This window comes from Protopterus annectens, chromosome 9.part0, assembly GCF_019279795.1.
Source record: "Protopterus annectens isolate FY-2018-M chromosome 9.part0, PAN1.0, whole genome shotgun sequence".
NCBI classification, from domain to species: Eukaryota; Metazoa; Chordata; order Ceratodontiformes; family Protopteridae; genus Protopterus; species Protopterus annectens.
The window spans coordinates 208,064,062-208,082,768 of NC_056743.1; the positions used below are offsets into that span (position 1 = coordinate 208,064,062).

Genomic DNA, 18,707 nt, shown 5'->3' on the forward strand with positions numbered 1-18,707 from the left:
AGAAAGCACTCTCATGGGTCTGACTATAAGAATTTCATAAGGGGATCATCCTCCAGCAGTGCTATAACTGCATTTCTCATACTGGAAAAACTAAAGACAAAGCTTCTGAACATTTAGGAGCAGTTTTCTCACACACTTTAGCTAATCATTTCTTAAAAAGTTTGGTTAGCTCTTTTCACTATCCCTGAGAATTGTGGTCTATAGGGATAATAGAACTACACGTTTACATTCAAAATTTTCAAATCTGCTGTATTACTTGATTGGTAAAGTGAATGCCCTGATATGATTCAGTGTAATAGTAACCCCAAATCTTGGAATTTTGGCTACTGTTTTGGCATTATTCTTTTCATAGAGATATGACTCTACCCATCCATAGCATCTGTCAATTATAACCAATGAGTATTTAAATTTCTGCTCTTGGGGAAGTTCATTGAATTCTTCCACTGTACACAAGGGTCCCCAATGCTTTTTCAGAGTTTGAATAGGTGCAGGTACAGCTTTAGATACATTGTGCTCTAAGCAAATTACGTAAGTATTTACAAAATGTTGGGTGACATCTGAAAGATGACGGGTATACCAATCATTGGAAATTTGTTTTATTAAAGCAGTTTTGCCCAAATGAAATGGTGAATGGTAGGATTTCACCAAATGAGTGAAGTTTTGTGGGGCTACCAGCTGTCTGTCCTGAGTGATGCCACAAAAGGTTTGGAGACTGGCCGCAGCCATCATATATCCACTTCATTCTGTCAATGTCCTCTGTCTGATTCTGAAAAGATAAATCCTATAAAGAAAAAATATATTAGTTAAATTCATTTCCTGCAAAAATAAAACCTGAACAAGATATGAAAATGCAACTTGTCTTTCCTTCATACATGCAAAAGTATTTTCCTTGGTTATAAAGGAATCATCATTTTTATGTGTAGCATATTTAACCACAGCTACATCTTTTGGAAATAATAAGGCATCTAATAAAAACACCATTTTTGCTGACAGTTCCTGCTGAAGTCAAATGACCACATTCTTTCACAAGTGTCCCAAAATCATGAACTACTCTCTAACCATAACATGAATTTGTGAAAATTGTTACTGACTGATCTTTACCGGTCTTACAGGCTTCAGTAATAGCTACAAGTTCAGCTCCTTGAGCAGAAATATTTCCATTTAATTGTCTCTTTGAACACAGGAGCCATCCATGAATATAATTAAATATGGATTCTGTAATGCAACATTTTGTAAATCTGACTTAGGAAAAAGCATGGTGCTAACAACTACACAGTTATGAGGTTCTTCATTTGCTGCAGGAATTGAAGAAAGGGTAAGTGGTGGACATCAAACAATCTGTAAAGAAGGGAATTAAAGATAATTCATATTTAGATAACCATGCTACAGATACATTTTGTGATATAGTCTTCAATAGCAAAGGTTTTACAGAATGTGGAACTGCTGCGCAAGCCTCATACCCAAGAGTCAGAGCAGCCACCGTTTCCACTAAGTGAGCCATCTCAGACACTTCCCAAATTTACTGGGGAGGGCTGCTGCTCTAGAATCAAGATTTGCTCAGAAATAAGCAATATGTCTATGACCATCATTTCTACATTGTGTTAATAATCCTAACAATAATTTATTTCTCTCACTACAAAACAACAAAAATCTCTTAGAATAATCTGGCAACTGAAGTGCAGCAGGGTTTTAAAGTAATGTTTAAGAGTAGTAGGACATGGTGCATTTTATATTGCAATAATGCTTGAAGGCAAGATATGTCTAGCACCTTCTGAAATAAAATGTCCCAGGTATTGAACCTGCAATTGCTATCTCTGCAATTTGTCTTTGTAAACTTTAAATCTTATCTCTGCTAACATTATCAAAAGAAAAATAGTATCTTGTTTACAGTCATTTGGGGGTTTTGAAGCTAAAAGTAAATCATCTACATAGTGAATGAGAGTAGAGTCACAAGGAAATTTAATCTTGTCCAGCTGTTTTTATAATTTCTGTAGAGAAAAAAAGTGGGTGATTTTACGTATCCTTATGGTAATCTAGTCTGTTTACTGCTGTCCTCTATATGTAAATGCAACCAGATATTGACTATCTGAATGTATAGAAATGGAAACAGCAGACATTATATCATTGAACAAGTGGTAGCATCAGATGAAATAGAATTTAAAATTGTTGAAGGATTAGGGACTACAAGAAATGTTGGTACTATTACTCCACTTACTGCTTGTAAATCATACATGAAGCTATATTGAATTTTTCCCTGGTTTCTTAACTGGTAATCTAGGAGTGTTGCAGGGTCTTCAAGATGGGACAATGTTATGTTGTTGTAACAATTCAGGAATAACAGGCTCATTTCCATTCTCCATTTCTACCAACTAAGGCTAGTGAATTACCATAGGCAGGTTTCAATGTTATATGCATGGGCTCTTCATCTTTTATGAGACCTACCTCATTCTCATGGGCAAAAAACTACAGGGAAAATCCTAGCCAGGCTAGAGTTTTCACTGTGTGATTCCTTAAAACCTATTTTATAAGAGGATAAGGGGATATATGCAAATGACCCCTGAAGGTCATCAGGTGTTTCAGCTATATGGCAGCTCTGAATATCCATGACTTATTTCTTAAGTTTGTTAATGGACAAATTCAGGCCTATAAAGCCAAACCCACTAGCTGTGCTGATGAAGTCATAAGAAGACCGAAACATGCACGTCCACAGTTAGTGGTCACACTTTTTCACTCACCCATCAGTACCAAATACAAAAAAAAAAAACTGTATTCAACTATGATGTTCCTTTCATGAATAAAAACTACTGGAGAGCCTTATCAAAACACAACAGTCATATCATTCTACTCCACTGAAAGAACATGTTTAATTTTCCTTAGATATTTTATCTGGAGGACCATTCAGCATCCAGTTGCAGAATAGCATCAGACACCGATGCTAACTTGTGGTTGAATAGATCTCTGTGAGCTACAAGTTCAGAATAGTGGGGCTGGTAGGTTGTCCTCCTTGGTGAGTCCATAATCCAAGTGAAAGACTCTCTTCTGACTGTGAGTAGCTTGTTTTTTTACATCTTTGTCAGTAGTATTGGCTTCCCATCAACTTAAGATTAGACCAGAGGCTTAAAACTTTCAGTAAGAGGAAGTTGAATTAAAGTGGGTGATTATTACAGCTATTTTCCTTGTAACCCTCAAGAATTAAACTTTACTTCGTGTGCTGAGGGTCTGCTAGAAACAGTCAGAATTTCCCACTAATGGTTATCATTTAAAGGTAACATTTACTTTTTGTATTTTACCAAGTGGTAACCATAAGAAAGCTGTAAATAAAACCAACATTTTCCAATGTAGAAAGACAGAATGTACAACAAGTATGGTGTTAATGTGCATGATGATAAGTATTGCTAACTTTCGACTTTTCCCGGTTAGGGGTTGCCACAGTGTGACTCCAAAACGCTAATGATTGGCAGTGGATTTTTATGATGCCGAGTTGCCAGCCCGACATCCAACCTTTAAAGAAGGCACACCCATTCATGCACCTACCTGCATGTCTTTAATATTACTCAACCATGGGGAGAACATGCAGACTTCACACAGAAGGTGCTCCAGCTGAGAATCGAATGGGAAAACCTCTTGCTGTGAGTCAACAACACTAACTGCTGTAACACTGCAGCTCTATAAGTATTGCTAGCAAAAAACTATTTATTTTAGAAAGAACTTTTATTTTCCATTTACCATGATCTTCAATAGGGACTACTTTTTCTTCACAACTTGAAAAAATTGCCTAGCTTTGTGACACAAAAGGCTGGATCCCTTACTGTAACCCAGGTGACCAGGGTTCATTTGGCAGTCCTGGCAGTGGAGGAACCTTGCAATGAAGGAGATGACTGAAATAGTGTAAGCCTGTTCACCTCTTGCTGGGAGTGAGGAGCACAGTAGGCACTTGAAGGGTACATAGAGAAGTGGGGGTTCTCCAGTAGAGTCCAAGAATACCACTTTCTGTAATTGAAGGGGAGAAGGGAGCTGCTTTGTTAGCAACATTACTTATGGAAGTGAGGTATGACCAGCATGGGTTGCTCAATGCACATCCCCCTACTGCAAACCAGACATCTGAAGGAGGGATAGAACTAAGCAGAAAAAAACCCTCAAACTTCTCCTAATGGCTCTCTAAATGATGAACCCTCCCAGTCCACTTTCATCCTGCTGGTTAAGAACAAATGTTCAGTTAACCAGGTGGGGCTGATAGCAGGCAAGGGGTAGCAAACAGTGTGCAAAAAATAAAAAATTAAATTGTATACAGCTTTGCCTTTACTATAGAACCACTGTGTTATTTTCTGAGTATAACAGTAAATTTCGCTGTGGGTTTTCTGGAGAAACAAAAGTATCTTTCAAGGGTATATGCCTGTAATGTTGGGTTTTAAAATACCCATGGTTGTCTATTATTTTCATGTAAAACCCTCCCTCAAGCATTATTGCTGGCAAAACGTATACGTGTTAGTTGTTTAGATATTTTGATACTGGTGTGTAATATTCTCTGTGTGATTCATGACATAAACCTGCACTGTTGTTTGCCCACTTCATTGCACAGTTGATAAAGGATTTTTCACTTACCTTGCTGTTAAGTTCATAATTATATGGGGTTAAAAGGCAGTCAAATCAAAAGACCATGCTCACCTTGCCAACACCAACCCTTATGCTGTTCCCCTTTTCTCAAGAAGGGCAAACCAGCTTATTCCAGGAGGATGGTCTAATGGTTAAGGTGTTTGCCTTACAAGCACAGGGTGCAGGGTTTGAGTCTCACAAGGGATAATTGGCTAGGCTTAAAAAGGCTCGCAAGGGAAGTTAGCTTAGTACTAATCTATGAACCTAAATGTATGGAGGCCTATCTGATTGCTCATCCTTGATATGAAGAATGCTAGGATGTTGCACTGAAACAGATTTACCCTGAAAGTTAAAAACAATATAAGAGGATTTTTAATAGATGAGTGTCTCTGGTGAATTTAATTTATCTGTTGGTGGAAATGTGGGTCTGTTGTTGTGGTGTTAGATATATTTCATATATAGTGAAATGCAGGAAATATAAGATAATGTGACCCTTGATGTTTCTGAATGGAAGACATAGATCTCCCTGCAACAGCGTATAAGACACAGGCAAAAAAACTTTTTTTGATAACTGAAGATCTTTAAACCACCAGTTTTCTTGTTTAAGAATCTCTCGGGTCTTTGCAATTGCCTAATATGTTGAGATAAATACCTCCCAAAGGGAAATTTTACTTATAACAGTCCTAATCAGGACAGTGTACAAAGATGTGATTTTGACCTGGATGATATGTCTTTAGATATCTGTGATAGACGCAATGCTTTCTGACTACTGTAGCTATATTAGGTTTGAATGAGAGGAAATTCTGACTGAAGTTCTTACAGCTCTAACAACATTGTAATTTTGCAAAGGCATATTAGCTAAGCTGTATTTTGATATAAAAAAGCTGCTTCCCAAATGAGACAATCCTGCACTTTCTTGCATTTAATTTTACCCCTTTTTTGGTATAACACTGGTTCAAAATGGTAAGCTCTTGCTGAAATGAGATGGTACCAGATTTGGATTTGAATGTAACCTACTGTTTGTAGTTATCTGTCGATTTAGTTAGCTGAATATCCCAATTTCTTTTCTGGAGATTAGAGAAGTAGATCCCAAAAAGATGAGGTCTCAGTACGGAGTCCTGTGGGTCACCATTAGCTAATTTCATACTTAGAGGAGGCATTTGCCCATCTGACAATGCAAGTTCTCTCTCTGTTTTATCCAGTTTTGTATCCATCTCACCACTTAAGGACTGATGTTTAAGGCAGCATGGGGAATAGTGTCAAATTCCTTGGTCAGATCAAGATAAGCTATGAAGACAGGATGGCCACTGTCAGAGCCTGAGTGGCATTCTCAAAGAAGTTGCCTAAGTTAAGTAAGCAGGATTTCCCTTTGACAAAGGCAAACTTACATAGGTCTAGCCTAATAAGGTCTTTTGCTGTCATAGTTAAATAGATCAGTTATGATGCATTCCATGTTTCTATAAATTAGACTAGGCAGATTAATGTGCCTGTAGTTCTTGAGGTTCTTTGTAGTGGCATCATCACTGCAGTTTGCCATACTTCAGGGACACACCTTGTATGCAGGCTTATATTAAACAATCTAATGATGGATTCAATAAGTGTGTGTTTGGTGCTGTTTATAAGGATCCTAATAAGTTATCCATCTCCCTGTAAGTAATGTCTTTGTTTTTAGAAAGTTCCTTCAGCACATGTGCCTTTTTATGATGGGGGTGTATGAGATGCAGGAATTCAGGGGGAAGGGGTAATTATCTCTGGAGAAAATATTGTACTAGTTACTTCTCCTCCTTTGGCAACTACTACATATCACATTTACTAGTATGTCTAGTCTATGTCTAATCTGTAATCATATTTTAAATATTGTTTGCACTCACAAAGGGTAGGCTATAACAACTTAGTATGTTTCTTTTCTCTCACTAAAGTTTTTGAAGCTTTTTTCCTTGGGCCTCTGCTGAAAAGGGGTCATGCATGACCTAGTCTGACCTTACTGTAACTAAATGTAAATAAATAACATAGAATATTTGCTATATCTGTTGGGTCGAGAGTGCGTTCCACCATTATGGATTAATTCAAAACACTGCTGGTGGTGGTTTTTAATTTCCTAATATAGCTAAAGAAGGACTCGTGACTATCCTTTGCATCAGAGGCCAACTTAAGTTTGTAATTTACCTTGATTTGCTCTCCTGATTGCAGGTTTATTCTTGCTGTTAGTGTCTGTGTGGTCATTGACATAAGGAGTGTTAGCTTCACTGTATGACTTAAGAAGGTTTTTTTTTTCTTTTGTTTGGTTTATTCTTAAATGTCCCATTATATATAGTTCTCGTAGGGACAGCTAGCTCTCAACGCTTATTTGTTTATTTTTATACCTGAATCTGTCTCGTGGTTGAAATTTGGTAATGTAGCAAGTTAAATTAGATAATACTTCATAAAGTCTAATGAGGTTTGTTCATCTCAATCTTTGATTCAAAAGTACTGTCTGCAGTGATTTTAGGGATTTTGATAAAGTTACACATTTGTGGAATAATTAATCAGAAATGGAGCAATTAGAGAGATGATAATGTATAGAGGCTAAGTTAGTTAGTTTGAACTTGATCCTTTAGTATTTTAACCTCAGGTTTGCAGAATGAATATCTGTTCTGGAATGGTTTTCTTTATTAGGTCTAAACATCTCCGGGCATACCTAACTTTTGAAGTATATGTATTCCATTTAATTGAAGAGTCATTAATATCCCCCATTATAAGGGAGATTGTTGTTGCAGGTACTTCCTCTAGTACAATAGGAATCTCTGGTCATCTGGAGACATAGATGGTGTCCTGTAGTAGGCTATAAGTTGATAATTTCTGTTGTTCAGATTAAGTGTAACTGATGGAGTCGCTCATTTCCAAGGTGATAGATGTTTGCATGCAGGCCTAATGCAGATGCCCTATGCTAACCATCTAAAAAAACTCCAGGTATCCTCTGTTGTATATCTTCTACTCAGAGGCAATCTGTGCTTAACATACAAGGCCATGTCAAACCTAGAGCTGTTGGACATGCTACACTTAAATAAATCCCAATCCCTCAGAGCCACACGCTCCAGGGATTTAAACATTGTCATCCCAATGAACAAAACATACTGGAGGGATAGGTTCCTGACCTACAGACTGGAATAGACTGCCCATACATGTCAAGCAGAGTGCCTCTTTGGCACTCTTCAAAAGGAACCTTGATGATTGGATGGGAGAAATTCACCCCAGGGGTCACGTACTAGACAGGGGTCCAGGGAAATAAATACTGTGGGAAGAAATGGCCAGGGAATTGTTATGGCTAGGCTTGTATAGGCCCTAAGGCCAATAGCCTAGTACCAACCTATGAACCTATATCCACAGTGATTTGCATTTTCATTCCTTTGTATTTAGTTCTTGCTATTGCATATGTGTTTTGCTTTGTCCTGCTCTTTTATTCTCATTCATTTAAGTAACCTGATATTGTATTTACACTGGCCACCCAAATTCCTTTTACTACATCCTCTTGTTTTTCTTATTTTTCTTACAGCCACCCCTTCAAATGTGTGTGTACACCCCCTTGCTGGAAAGGCAGCCTTGAGTTAACACATTCACTGCTGACTACAAGAGAGTGCGCTGAGACCATTCCTGTACCCAAGCTTGTTGAAGTTCATCATCCCCTTTTAGACTGCATTATTATTTTATATCTTCATCTTCTACTTAACTTGTGTAAGTAACTGAGGTTGCATAGTGGCAGGCACACTAACAAGTTCACACTTTACCTGCCCCCCCATACACCAGTCCCTTGCTTTCATTCAGCAGTGTTAAGTTCCTAAACAATACATCTAACCTATACGTTTATTAATTTCTAGCTACTGTTATTTTTTTACCCCAAAGGTCAGAGATAATAACTACAAACACTTACTACACCTCTACACTTTTCAGTATTATTTGCTCAAGTCAAAATGGCTATACTGTGGGTTTTTTCACCTGTAATCCCTATCACTAACCAGAAATGGACATTTCAACAACTGATAGTTTTTGCACTTTTTTATACTTGTGTGAGTCCTGTTGTGGTTTCAACCTGCTCTGTTTGGGCTCACTCTGCTCCCCTACTCTACCCCCATTTCCACATTCCTCAAATGTATTCCTATGCTAACCACACCCCTTCCACTCTGACTTCTTAGTTATCAACCCAGCTTATCCACTTCCATCTTCATAGCTATCAACCTTACCTCCTCATCCCTACTCTCTCCAGTTAGTCTAAGCACTACTCTCTACCTACCCCTCCCCTCTCCTACACTCAACTTTACTACCCCCCTCTCTACTCACCATGCACCTCTACTACCCCTTAACTAACATTTTTTACTCCTTTTTCTTTACCTCACCTATAGATCAACCTCCCTCCACTCTCCAACTCTTCCACTGTCCTCCCATTACTCCTATTCTTACACTTATATTGACATCAGCCCACAACTCTATAATAACTCAACCAGTCTTCTCATGCCTTTCAAACGCATACACACCTACTATCCTAATTTCTCTATTTCCAGGTAACTAAAACTGATTAACAAACTGACATCTTCTATTACATTCTATAACACAAATTAAACTCCAAGCTGACATCCATCCAAACCCTGGTCCCAATAGTAACTGCACACCCTGCCTACAATCTTCCTCTCCTATCACCCTGACAAAATCTATTCAGTCTTCTACACATTCCCACCCATACGCCCCTCTTCCAAAAACCTCTAATACTGACCTGATATTTACCAATTTCAGCCTCCATAGCATCATAAGAAAAGCTAGTGAATCCATGCTATCCTTGCCACCTATTCACCAGATATAGCTATGATTATGGAACCCTGGTTAAACCCCCACATTAAAGACAGAGAAGTTACCATTACTGGCCACACCACCATTAGAATAGACAGATTAAACAAAAGAGGTGGTGAAGTCACCATTATGTTTAAGTTCTTCCTCAAAGTTAAGCAACTAAACTGCACTCCTCCTGACCTACCCAACTCCAGAATCCTAATACTCACATCAACATCAACCCAAATAAAACAGTAATTATTATTGCCACCTATCTCCCTCCTGGCAATAACCTTCCCATCATTGAGTCTACTTTCTTGGGCATCTACCAGTTTCAATCAAGAAATTATAATTCTTGGTGATTTCAACCTTGATAGGCACTCCTGCTCATCCAGTTACCTCTCCAACTTCCTAAACCTTTTCAACTTCACCCAAACCATAACCTGTCCAACTCGCATAGACAAACATTCAACATTAGACTGGATATTGACTAGCAAACCCAACCTAAGTTACATAGCTGGTTGCCTTCCAGACTCACAATCATTCTAAAGCCTTTATATACAGAAAACATGTGCATTCTCAAAACAACATCACTTACAAATACATCCACACAAAGAAAAACTTCTCCCCCCTCTATTTTTAACCTGTTGCTTCAACAATGTGACCGGACACCACTTAAAAACCTCCAGCTAGACCTGGCTGTTCAGTATTTCAACAATATCCTCCTTAAAATACTTAATAAACTTACTCCCACTAAGAAAAGTGCACTCAAAAGCTAAGCAACTACCTTGGCTAACCACTGAAACCAAACTGTTCCTTAAACACAGAGATAGAGCCTGGTTAGCTTACCAAACCACCAGAGATGCAGTAAACCTCTTAACATATCAACAGCTACAGAATCTAGCTAAGAAACAAATCAAGAAAGACAAAAAACTTGCTTCCAAACCTATCAACAGAAGCATCTAAACAATCTCCCCAAATTATGGCAAAGCATTACCTATCTCCTCAACCCCTGCCCCTGTCACCTCAAACAACTCTGATCCTATTGCAACTCAAATCAACTCTCACTTTATAAATGCTATAACCTCCCTGCTAGGTAGCCAGCCTAATCAACCACTTACTCTTCCCACTCCTGCTCCAGACAATTCCAACCCTGTCACTTTCACCTCCATTCAAACTAGTTACATAAAAACTCTCCCAACCAAACTAAAACCCTGCTGTCTTGCAGCTGACCAACTTCCTAATGAATTTCTAAAAAATTCCACCCCATCTATAGCTTACCATATATCTATCTTGATGTCCCACTTCTATGGAAAATATCTCACATCATTCCCCCTTCAAAAAGGCGGACCCTCTAAAAAACCATCTAACATTCGTCCCATAGCCATCCTTTCAACCCTTGCAAAAATCTTAGGAAAATGCATCCACAATCAACTCCTTAACCATTTCCTTAGTCACAACCTATAATCCAGTTCTCAGCATGGCTTTAGGCCTAAACACAGTACTAGCACTGCCATAATAACTTTCATCATCACTGTTCATCATCTCTTAAATGAAGGCCAGCTTGTCTCTTCTTTCTCGATATGTCTAAAGCCTTTGACACCATTTCCCACCAATTACTAAACAAACTCTCATCTTATGGTCTCAGTTCATTATCCCTCTCCTGGTTTCATAGCTGTCTTTCCAATCCACAAACCAGACTAAACTTCTAGGTGTCACAATAGATGAAAATCTAATATTTGATAAATAAATTTCTCTGACTATCAAAAAAGTTCACATCAAACTTGGCACCCTCTAAAGGCCTAAACCGTGCCTTACGCTGGCCGCTGCTAGGTCTCATATGCTTTCTACACTCCTCTATGGTTAACATATATTCACAAACCTGCGTAAGACTGACCTCAATAACCTAGAATCCTGTTACAATAAAATTGCCAAATTTACCAGTAATTATACACACAGGACTCACCACTGCACCACTCTCTCCAAGCTGAACTGGCTTTAACTCCCTTACCTGTTATCTCTCAATGAACTCACCATGGCCCACAAAATAGTCTACAAAGCCAGCAACTCCCCTGCTCTTTCAAATTTAGTCCAGCCTAGTATTAATCTCAAGTCCCTAAGAGCCTCTGACAAACTAATGCTAAAGGTTATCCACTCCCACAACTGTCATGGCGACTCCCTCTATCTTTCAAAATTTTGGAACACTGTTCTTCAACCCATCACAAAAAATCCTAACAGTCATGAGTTCAAACAACTCCTAAAAAACTACCTAGCTAGTCATTGGCTTTGCTCTTTCCATACTCCAGGCTAATTTTATCTTAACCCCTTACTACATCACTCCTCCTAACTTCACTGCTCTTCCTGCTGCTTGTAACCTTCCTACTTTCCCCTTCATCCCTATGCTGAACTGCACATATCTTTATAACCTTATCCTGCTGCACTCCTCCACATGGTTTAATTGCAGCTGCATTGATGTCTCTGTTTATTCTTCTCTGTATGTATTTGCACACTGTTACTTGGTTTTTGATACTTTGTTGTGATTTGTTTTTAATTTTTTTTTAATTTTAATTATAATTGATAGTATTGATACTACTCCAGGGCTTTTCTCCCCAGGCCTTCGCTGAAAATGGGCTTCTGGCCCAGTCAGACATTGCCTAGTTAACAAATATAATAAATAGATAAAAAACTAAAGTGAAAGCTAATTAAGGTCAATTTGTGAGTGTTTGGGTATCTGTCTAGACTTGATATTTTCACTGAAAATATGGTTACTCCACCACAATTTTTCTCAGGCCTGAATTTTGAGAAGGACAGAACCCTGGTATAGAGGGAGAGTTGTTTATACACTTAAGCCAAGTCTCAGTTACTAAATAGAAATGGATGTGTTCAGCCAAGTCTCTGCTTCTACAGAGAAATAGATGTGTTCACAGTGCATTAGACCCTCAATGTCAGGCAATTTATTACTAAGACTTCTGCATTAAGAAGTGTAACCTTTTATGTAATTCGGATTTCAATCTCAATTCAGGTTTATTGTTGCAGTATTGTTGGTTAGATTAGAACATCCATTAGCTGGACTCTGCCTAAAAAGGAAACTATAGAGGCAGAAAGTGCTATTAACAGTATGCAGAAGTAGTGAAATAAGAGGTGTAGGCTATCCGATGAAGCAAGTTGGATTACCAGTCATCTCATCCTGCTAGAATGACATCAGCTACTTAGCCAATTGTATTTTCTCTATGGAGATATCATTCTTGGTGAAGGTAATATTCCACTCAGGACCAGCATAGTTTGAGCCAATATGTCTCTCAGGGTAGGGTAATCAAGTTATTCACACTCACATGACCTACCACAGGTTCATATTTGCCAGGTATAAGGGAATGTATAATCCTTGTAACATTATTTATCCTTGCAGCAGAGAGACATCTATCACTTTGCCTTGTCCAGACTCATAAATATGGAGTCACTCTGCCTGACAATGGAGCTACCACTTACTAAGACATTTTTATTTGTACTTGGTATTAAAGGTAGTAGACTGTTTACAGCTGGCAGCTTGGTGACTCTTTATTATGGGAGAGGCTGCCAGTGTCATACCTGTAGATCTCTGCTGAAGATTTATCTTCCTGCTTCTAGAAGGATTAGGAAATGACTTTTCAACACCACCAAAAGATGTTGGTTTGCCATGTTTGTGCAGAGGTGCAGGTGGTAATGTGTGTTGCTCACAGATCATCCTAGTTGCTGAAAGGATGGCCTTAATTTTGTGTAAGTACATCTCTCATATATTGTGGTATGTATGTCAAGTTGTCGGTTACTGTCCATGAGCATTTGGTGGTTTCAACACTGCCTAAGATCACCAAGTGCTAAGGGGTTGGCAACATAATGGACACAAGTGTATTGGACATCCATTTCATCAAGGTAGGTCAAATAAATACAAGAAGTCATTAGATACAAGGATCTTAAATGAAAAGAGGTCAGTGGGTATAAGGATTGTGTCATCAGAAGGTCACAATAACCAAAATAACAAGCCTACAAGTAGTTTAAGCAAGAAGAAGGGACTAACCTGATAGCAATAAGTCTGAGAGAGTAACTCAGCAGGTACAGTAACAGACCCATCCAATCAGATTAAACCTAAAGCAAAAATTATAATGCTGGAGGTTCTAGTGAGTTCTCTAGTCAACAGCAGAAACAATTTGCTAAGTCACTCAGGAGGGGGCAGTTAAGAATTACACCTACTGTCTACCATAACATACCTAGAGTTGTAGTTGCAGGAGATGCAAAATGTCCCACAGCTCTGATCAACGAAGACCAAAATCAAGCAATACCACAGATAGACATGGTTTGCTATCATGTACCAGACACACAGGTGGTCAACTACTCCATTTTTCAAAACCATTCTGATAAAGTTGAAATGCCAGATTCCAGTATAACCACCAGAAACAACAGATCCCCGAAACTCATTACCACTCTGTACCCAGGTACAAGGGTTACCATGGGTCCAGATGGGGGACAAAGCTGGACAGTTAGTAATGTTGGTTTTCAACATTACAAAGTTTGCAATGCATGACTCATGAAGGTGGACTCAACCACACCTGTGTCAAGTACATGAGAGTAAACTGAAATGCACAGGTATGCAATAGCCAATAGAAACTCACAATGCAAGATTACTTCCAGTAAATAATACCTGAGAACCCTGCAATTTCCACTTTTCTCACAAGAAAAAAGTGGCTACAGCAGTTTTAACCTTTAAAATTACTGGTAGGCAACATATTCACAAATCAGTAGTCAAATAGTGTATGGGACGTTTTGACTCCAGACAGTTTCCCATTGAAATGGCAAGGCAAGAAAAAAATAAACCACAGAAAATTTGACGTAAAGAAAAAAAAAATTATATACAGCTTGTGCATCCACACAGTTACTGAGAAAAATGTCAGAGAAAACATATATATATATATATATATATATATATATATATATATATATATATATATATATATTGTTGTTGTTGTCTTTCAGCTTTTCCCGGTTAGGGGTCGCCGCAGCGGAACTCCGGTCCGCTAATGATTGACAGTAGATTTTTACATGCCGTGTTGCCAGCCCTGACCCACAACCTTCAATGAAGGTATGCCCATTCACGCATGTCTCCACACAGAAGATGCTCTAGCTGAGAATCGAACAGGACAACGTCTTACTGTGTGGTGACAACACTACCGCAGCACCACCACCGCAGTATATATATACTGTTTAAAATATTTGCATATGAAACACTAATTTAAAATATTCATGTTTATAATGTTAAATACTATTGATTTTAAAGTTAAAAATTTGTTATTAATTAAATTAACATTTACAAGTTAATATATCAAATTCCTATGGAAAAAAATGACAATTGAAATATTAAGCAATAAATAGCTTTTATAAAACTTTAAAAACTTTTTATATTTAATTGGGGTCAAACTGTCCACTAACTATGCATAGTAATGTCTTTCAGCTTTTCCCGGTTAGGGGTCGTCACAGCGGAACTCCAGTCCGCTAATGACTAGCAGTGGATTTTTATGTGCCAAGTTGCCAGCCCGATGCCCAACCTTCAAGGAAGGCACAACCATTCACGCACGCACCTACCTGTATGTCTTTAAACATCACTCGACCGCGGGAAGGACATGCAGACTCCACACAGAAGGTGCTCCAGCCGAGAATCGAATGGGAAAACCTCTTGCTGTGAGGAGACAATGCTAACTGTTGCACCACCGCGGCTTCTCTATTCATACAGACAATAAATGTAAATGTAAACATGAAAGTATATACAATTGCATTGGGGTCATATCTTTGGGGGGTCAAACTGTCCTGCTTCCGTCAAATCAGGTAAATAAGTCTCAGCCAAGCAGAATTGTGCATTTCAGGCAACCCTGCTTTCTTTTGTTATTGTCCATGCTGCTCATATTTTTGAGTTGCATGCACATTCATATTGTCTTCAGTTTGGGTTATGGCTGAAAGTTGTCTTTTGGCCATGTTTGCTTCCTCAGTGCCAACAAAAGAACAATTAAACAGGTAGCATGCAATGAGTTTGCTAGAGTTATGTGGACTATTACAAAAGCATGAACTGTAACTGAAGTCTTGTTTAAGAACCTGCACACAAATAAAGAACTCGCAAAAGATAAATATTCCAAAGCCAACTAAAAGGAAATCTGCTAGTAGCAGCAAAGAATATATAAAGCTGTCAGACATAGAATTTGAATTTACCAAATACAATGGCTTCTGTGAAGGCAACATCAAAAAGCATGTTGATGGAAAAATATACATTTAATTAATAAACTTGATGTTGAAGAAACAGCTGCATACATGTGGAATTCAACACATGCGTTATACATTTTGAAGAAGTTCTAGAAGAGAACAAAAGTGCTAAGATTTGGACTCAGTGTTTTATTTCACTTCATTTTAATTACTACTTCAGTGTGTTTTGGGTGTTTTATTCTTCAGTATTGTTTTGTACCCAGTTCTTGTGTTTTTACTGTGTGAATTATTCATTTGGTGTAAAAACTGAAACTTTTAAAACATGTGATTGATATGTTAATTTCTTCAAAGTTCCCTCATGATTTGTCCTATGACAAATAGTGTTACATGAACGGTGCCATTGGTTTTGTAACTTTTGGTTCATCTTGATATACTGTTTCAAGGAAAATAATTGAATTTATGATTTCTTTATTCTGACTAGTACATGTTTACTTTGATCTAATAGTTTTCTTGCTGTGGAAAGAAGAATTCTTCTGTGCAGCTTGGAAGAGTTGAAATGGAAACCTGTTCTTCTGAAATTTGGGAAACTGGAGAGGTAAACTAATAAGCACTTTACCTTGTATCTAACTTTGCACTGTTTGGCTTTGAAATTTTTATAATATTTTTGTCAGTAACCCAAATACGTCACTGTTCAACTGACAAATTTATGATGGTGACCCAAATCTATATAATGGATATAGACATTTACTGAACTGAATTTACTCTTGTTATTATATGGAAGAGCTAACTTTTTCAGGAAAAAGTACACCTGAAAGACTGTGGGAAAATAAGTTACATCAAACATGGGCAGTACAAATATACATGAAAGGTATATTCTTGTACTCAGTTGTTCAGCTAAATAAATGGAAGTATTAGTGGACTGTGAAATATTAGGAGTAAAGAGTGCATTGCCATTTAAGCTTAGGGATAGAAAAAGTACCGTATAATTTAAGAAAAATGATGGATGAATTTTTGAGAAATGCTGCCTTTGGGAATGTAGATGTGTGTGTAGATCAGAGTGTATGTGATGTGTGCTGTGTCTTTAAGAAGCATGTTAAAGACTATACATGCATGCATAAATTCCAGAGGCGTGCAGTCCCTAGAGCCATTTTGAAAGAGCAGCCAAAGAGTGAGCACGCATGATCGCACTTGTTAGTTTGTATATAAATTACAGTCAGTAAACTTCTATAGCGCATGTTCAGAGAAATGTGTAACCCCCAGACAAGTACTAAATTAGAGAGGCATTTGTTTTACATGAGAGATCAGAAACTAGGGGAAAATTTTGCAGCTTATATAACTGACCTGAGAAAAGAAACTAAAATGTGTCGGTTTGGTGACTTAAAAGATGAGTTGATAAAGGACACGCTTGTATGTGATATTACTAATGCTGCTGTGAGAAGTATTTTGCTTCGTGACAGTGATTTAAAGTTGAGCAAAGCCATAGAGATTTGTCAATTCCATGAGGTGACAGAGAAACACAGACGAAGGCTTGCAAGTGGCAAGACCATGGTTTCATTAAGCTCCAGAGCAAATGTATAACATGCAACACGTGGCAAACAGAAGCAGGCCCAAGCACATGGCAGCCACAACCCCTGCCAGTTCAAACCACATAGCTTTCCAGCAAGTTCTAAGAAAGGAGCAAGCTCAGTGCAGTACAAGTATGAATCACCAAAACCCATGTCTAGCTTTATTGTTAACTGTTGCAATTGTGGTGCAAATCATGAGTCTAAAAAACAGAAGTGCTTAGCATATGGTCAGCAATGTCACAAGTGCAAAAAATGGAATGATTTCAAAAAGTTTTGCAAATCAAGTAAACCTCACCTAGTTTCAAAGAAAAGTCACACAAAGAGGCAAGTTGATCAAGTAGTGCCAAAACAGTCAGCTTTCTATGGAGACTGTGTATCCATGCTTGGTGAAAGAGTTGATGCAGTGAATTTACTAGCAAGAAGCAGAGTGTTTTGTACTGTCCAGATTAATGGAAAATCCAAAGAGCTTAAAGTAGACACTGGTTCAAAGTGTAATGTTACATCAGCAGACACATTTGCTTAATTGAGAACTAATGAATGACTCAGTGTTGTCCGTAGTGCGAAACTTGTTGCTTATGGAGGTGAAGAAATTCAAATGGAAGGCTCAGTGATGCTTTCATGTTATTTAGCCAAGAACTATTACAGCTTGTTATTCTGTGTAATCCGAAGACCAGTACAGTCTTTACCGAGTTTCAAAGATAGTTTGATAATGAATCTGCTTTCCTTTGCTAAAGAGGTTCATTACATAAGTGCATTTCTGAGTTCTAATTTTTCTGAAGCCATTTTCTCAGAGTATGCTGATGTTTTTGCTGACAAGTTGGGTAAATTTCTAGTTGTGTATTCCATGAAGTTAGACCAAGAGATCCCTCCAGCAGTCAGACCAGCGAGAAGAGTTCTGACAGCTATGCAGGATAAACTTAAGGCTCAGTTCGATAAAATGGTGCAGCAAGGTGTGATTTGTCCAATCACAGGACCAAATCAATGGATGTCACAAAAAAGGCTCAAACGAAATAAGAATATATATTGACCCAAGAGATTTGAGCAAAATATTGAAGAAACCATATCATCCAATGTGCACAGTTGAAGTCGCACTTCTAATACCGAATGCCACTGATGTTCATCGTGTTTCACTGTTGCAGTCATGACGTAGGGTTCTCCCCTGCCGGCAGGCAGTCCTCGGTCGGCCAGAATCCCAAAGTCTGGGTCCGGCATCGGCTGTTCAACCATGCTCCCTGACGTCAGAGCACCAGGAGTACAAAGCTGACAGCCGACGCCATCTTCTCCAGTCTTTCTTGCCGTGCGGTGATAGCAGTTCGCAAGTGCCGGTCGGCTGACTCCTGACAATTTTTTCTGATAAACTTCAGTCCGAAGACTTTCTTCTCCACTCAAAGCTAAGTACCCGTTGAAACTTTTTCTTGCTCCAGTCCGATGTCAGAAAAAGTTAATAATTGTATTTCATGTGGGAAGCAAATACCTCATAAGGATTTTCATTCTTACTTTATTCCTTGCTTAGGCCCTGACCACGACGTAGCT

General features: G+C 38.3%; 1 protein-coding gene across 1 annotated transcript in view; it reads left to right on the forward strand.

The window, feature by feature from the left end:
- TSPAN32 (tetraspanin 32) overlaps positions 1 to 18,707 on the forward strand; it is a 1,820,558-nt gene that overhangs the window by 1,549,687 nt on the left and 252,164 nt on the right. Inside the window, exon 6 of the mRNA XM_044082752.1 lies at positions 16,115 to 16,204. Within this exon, the coding sequence (XP_043938687.1) occupies positions 16,115 to 16,204 (90 nt within the window). The remainder of the gene's footprint in view (positions 1 to 16,114; positions 16,205 to 18,707) is intronic.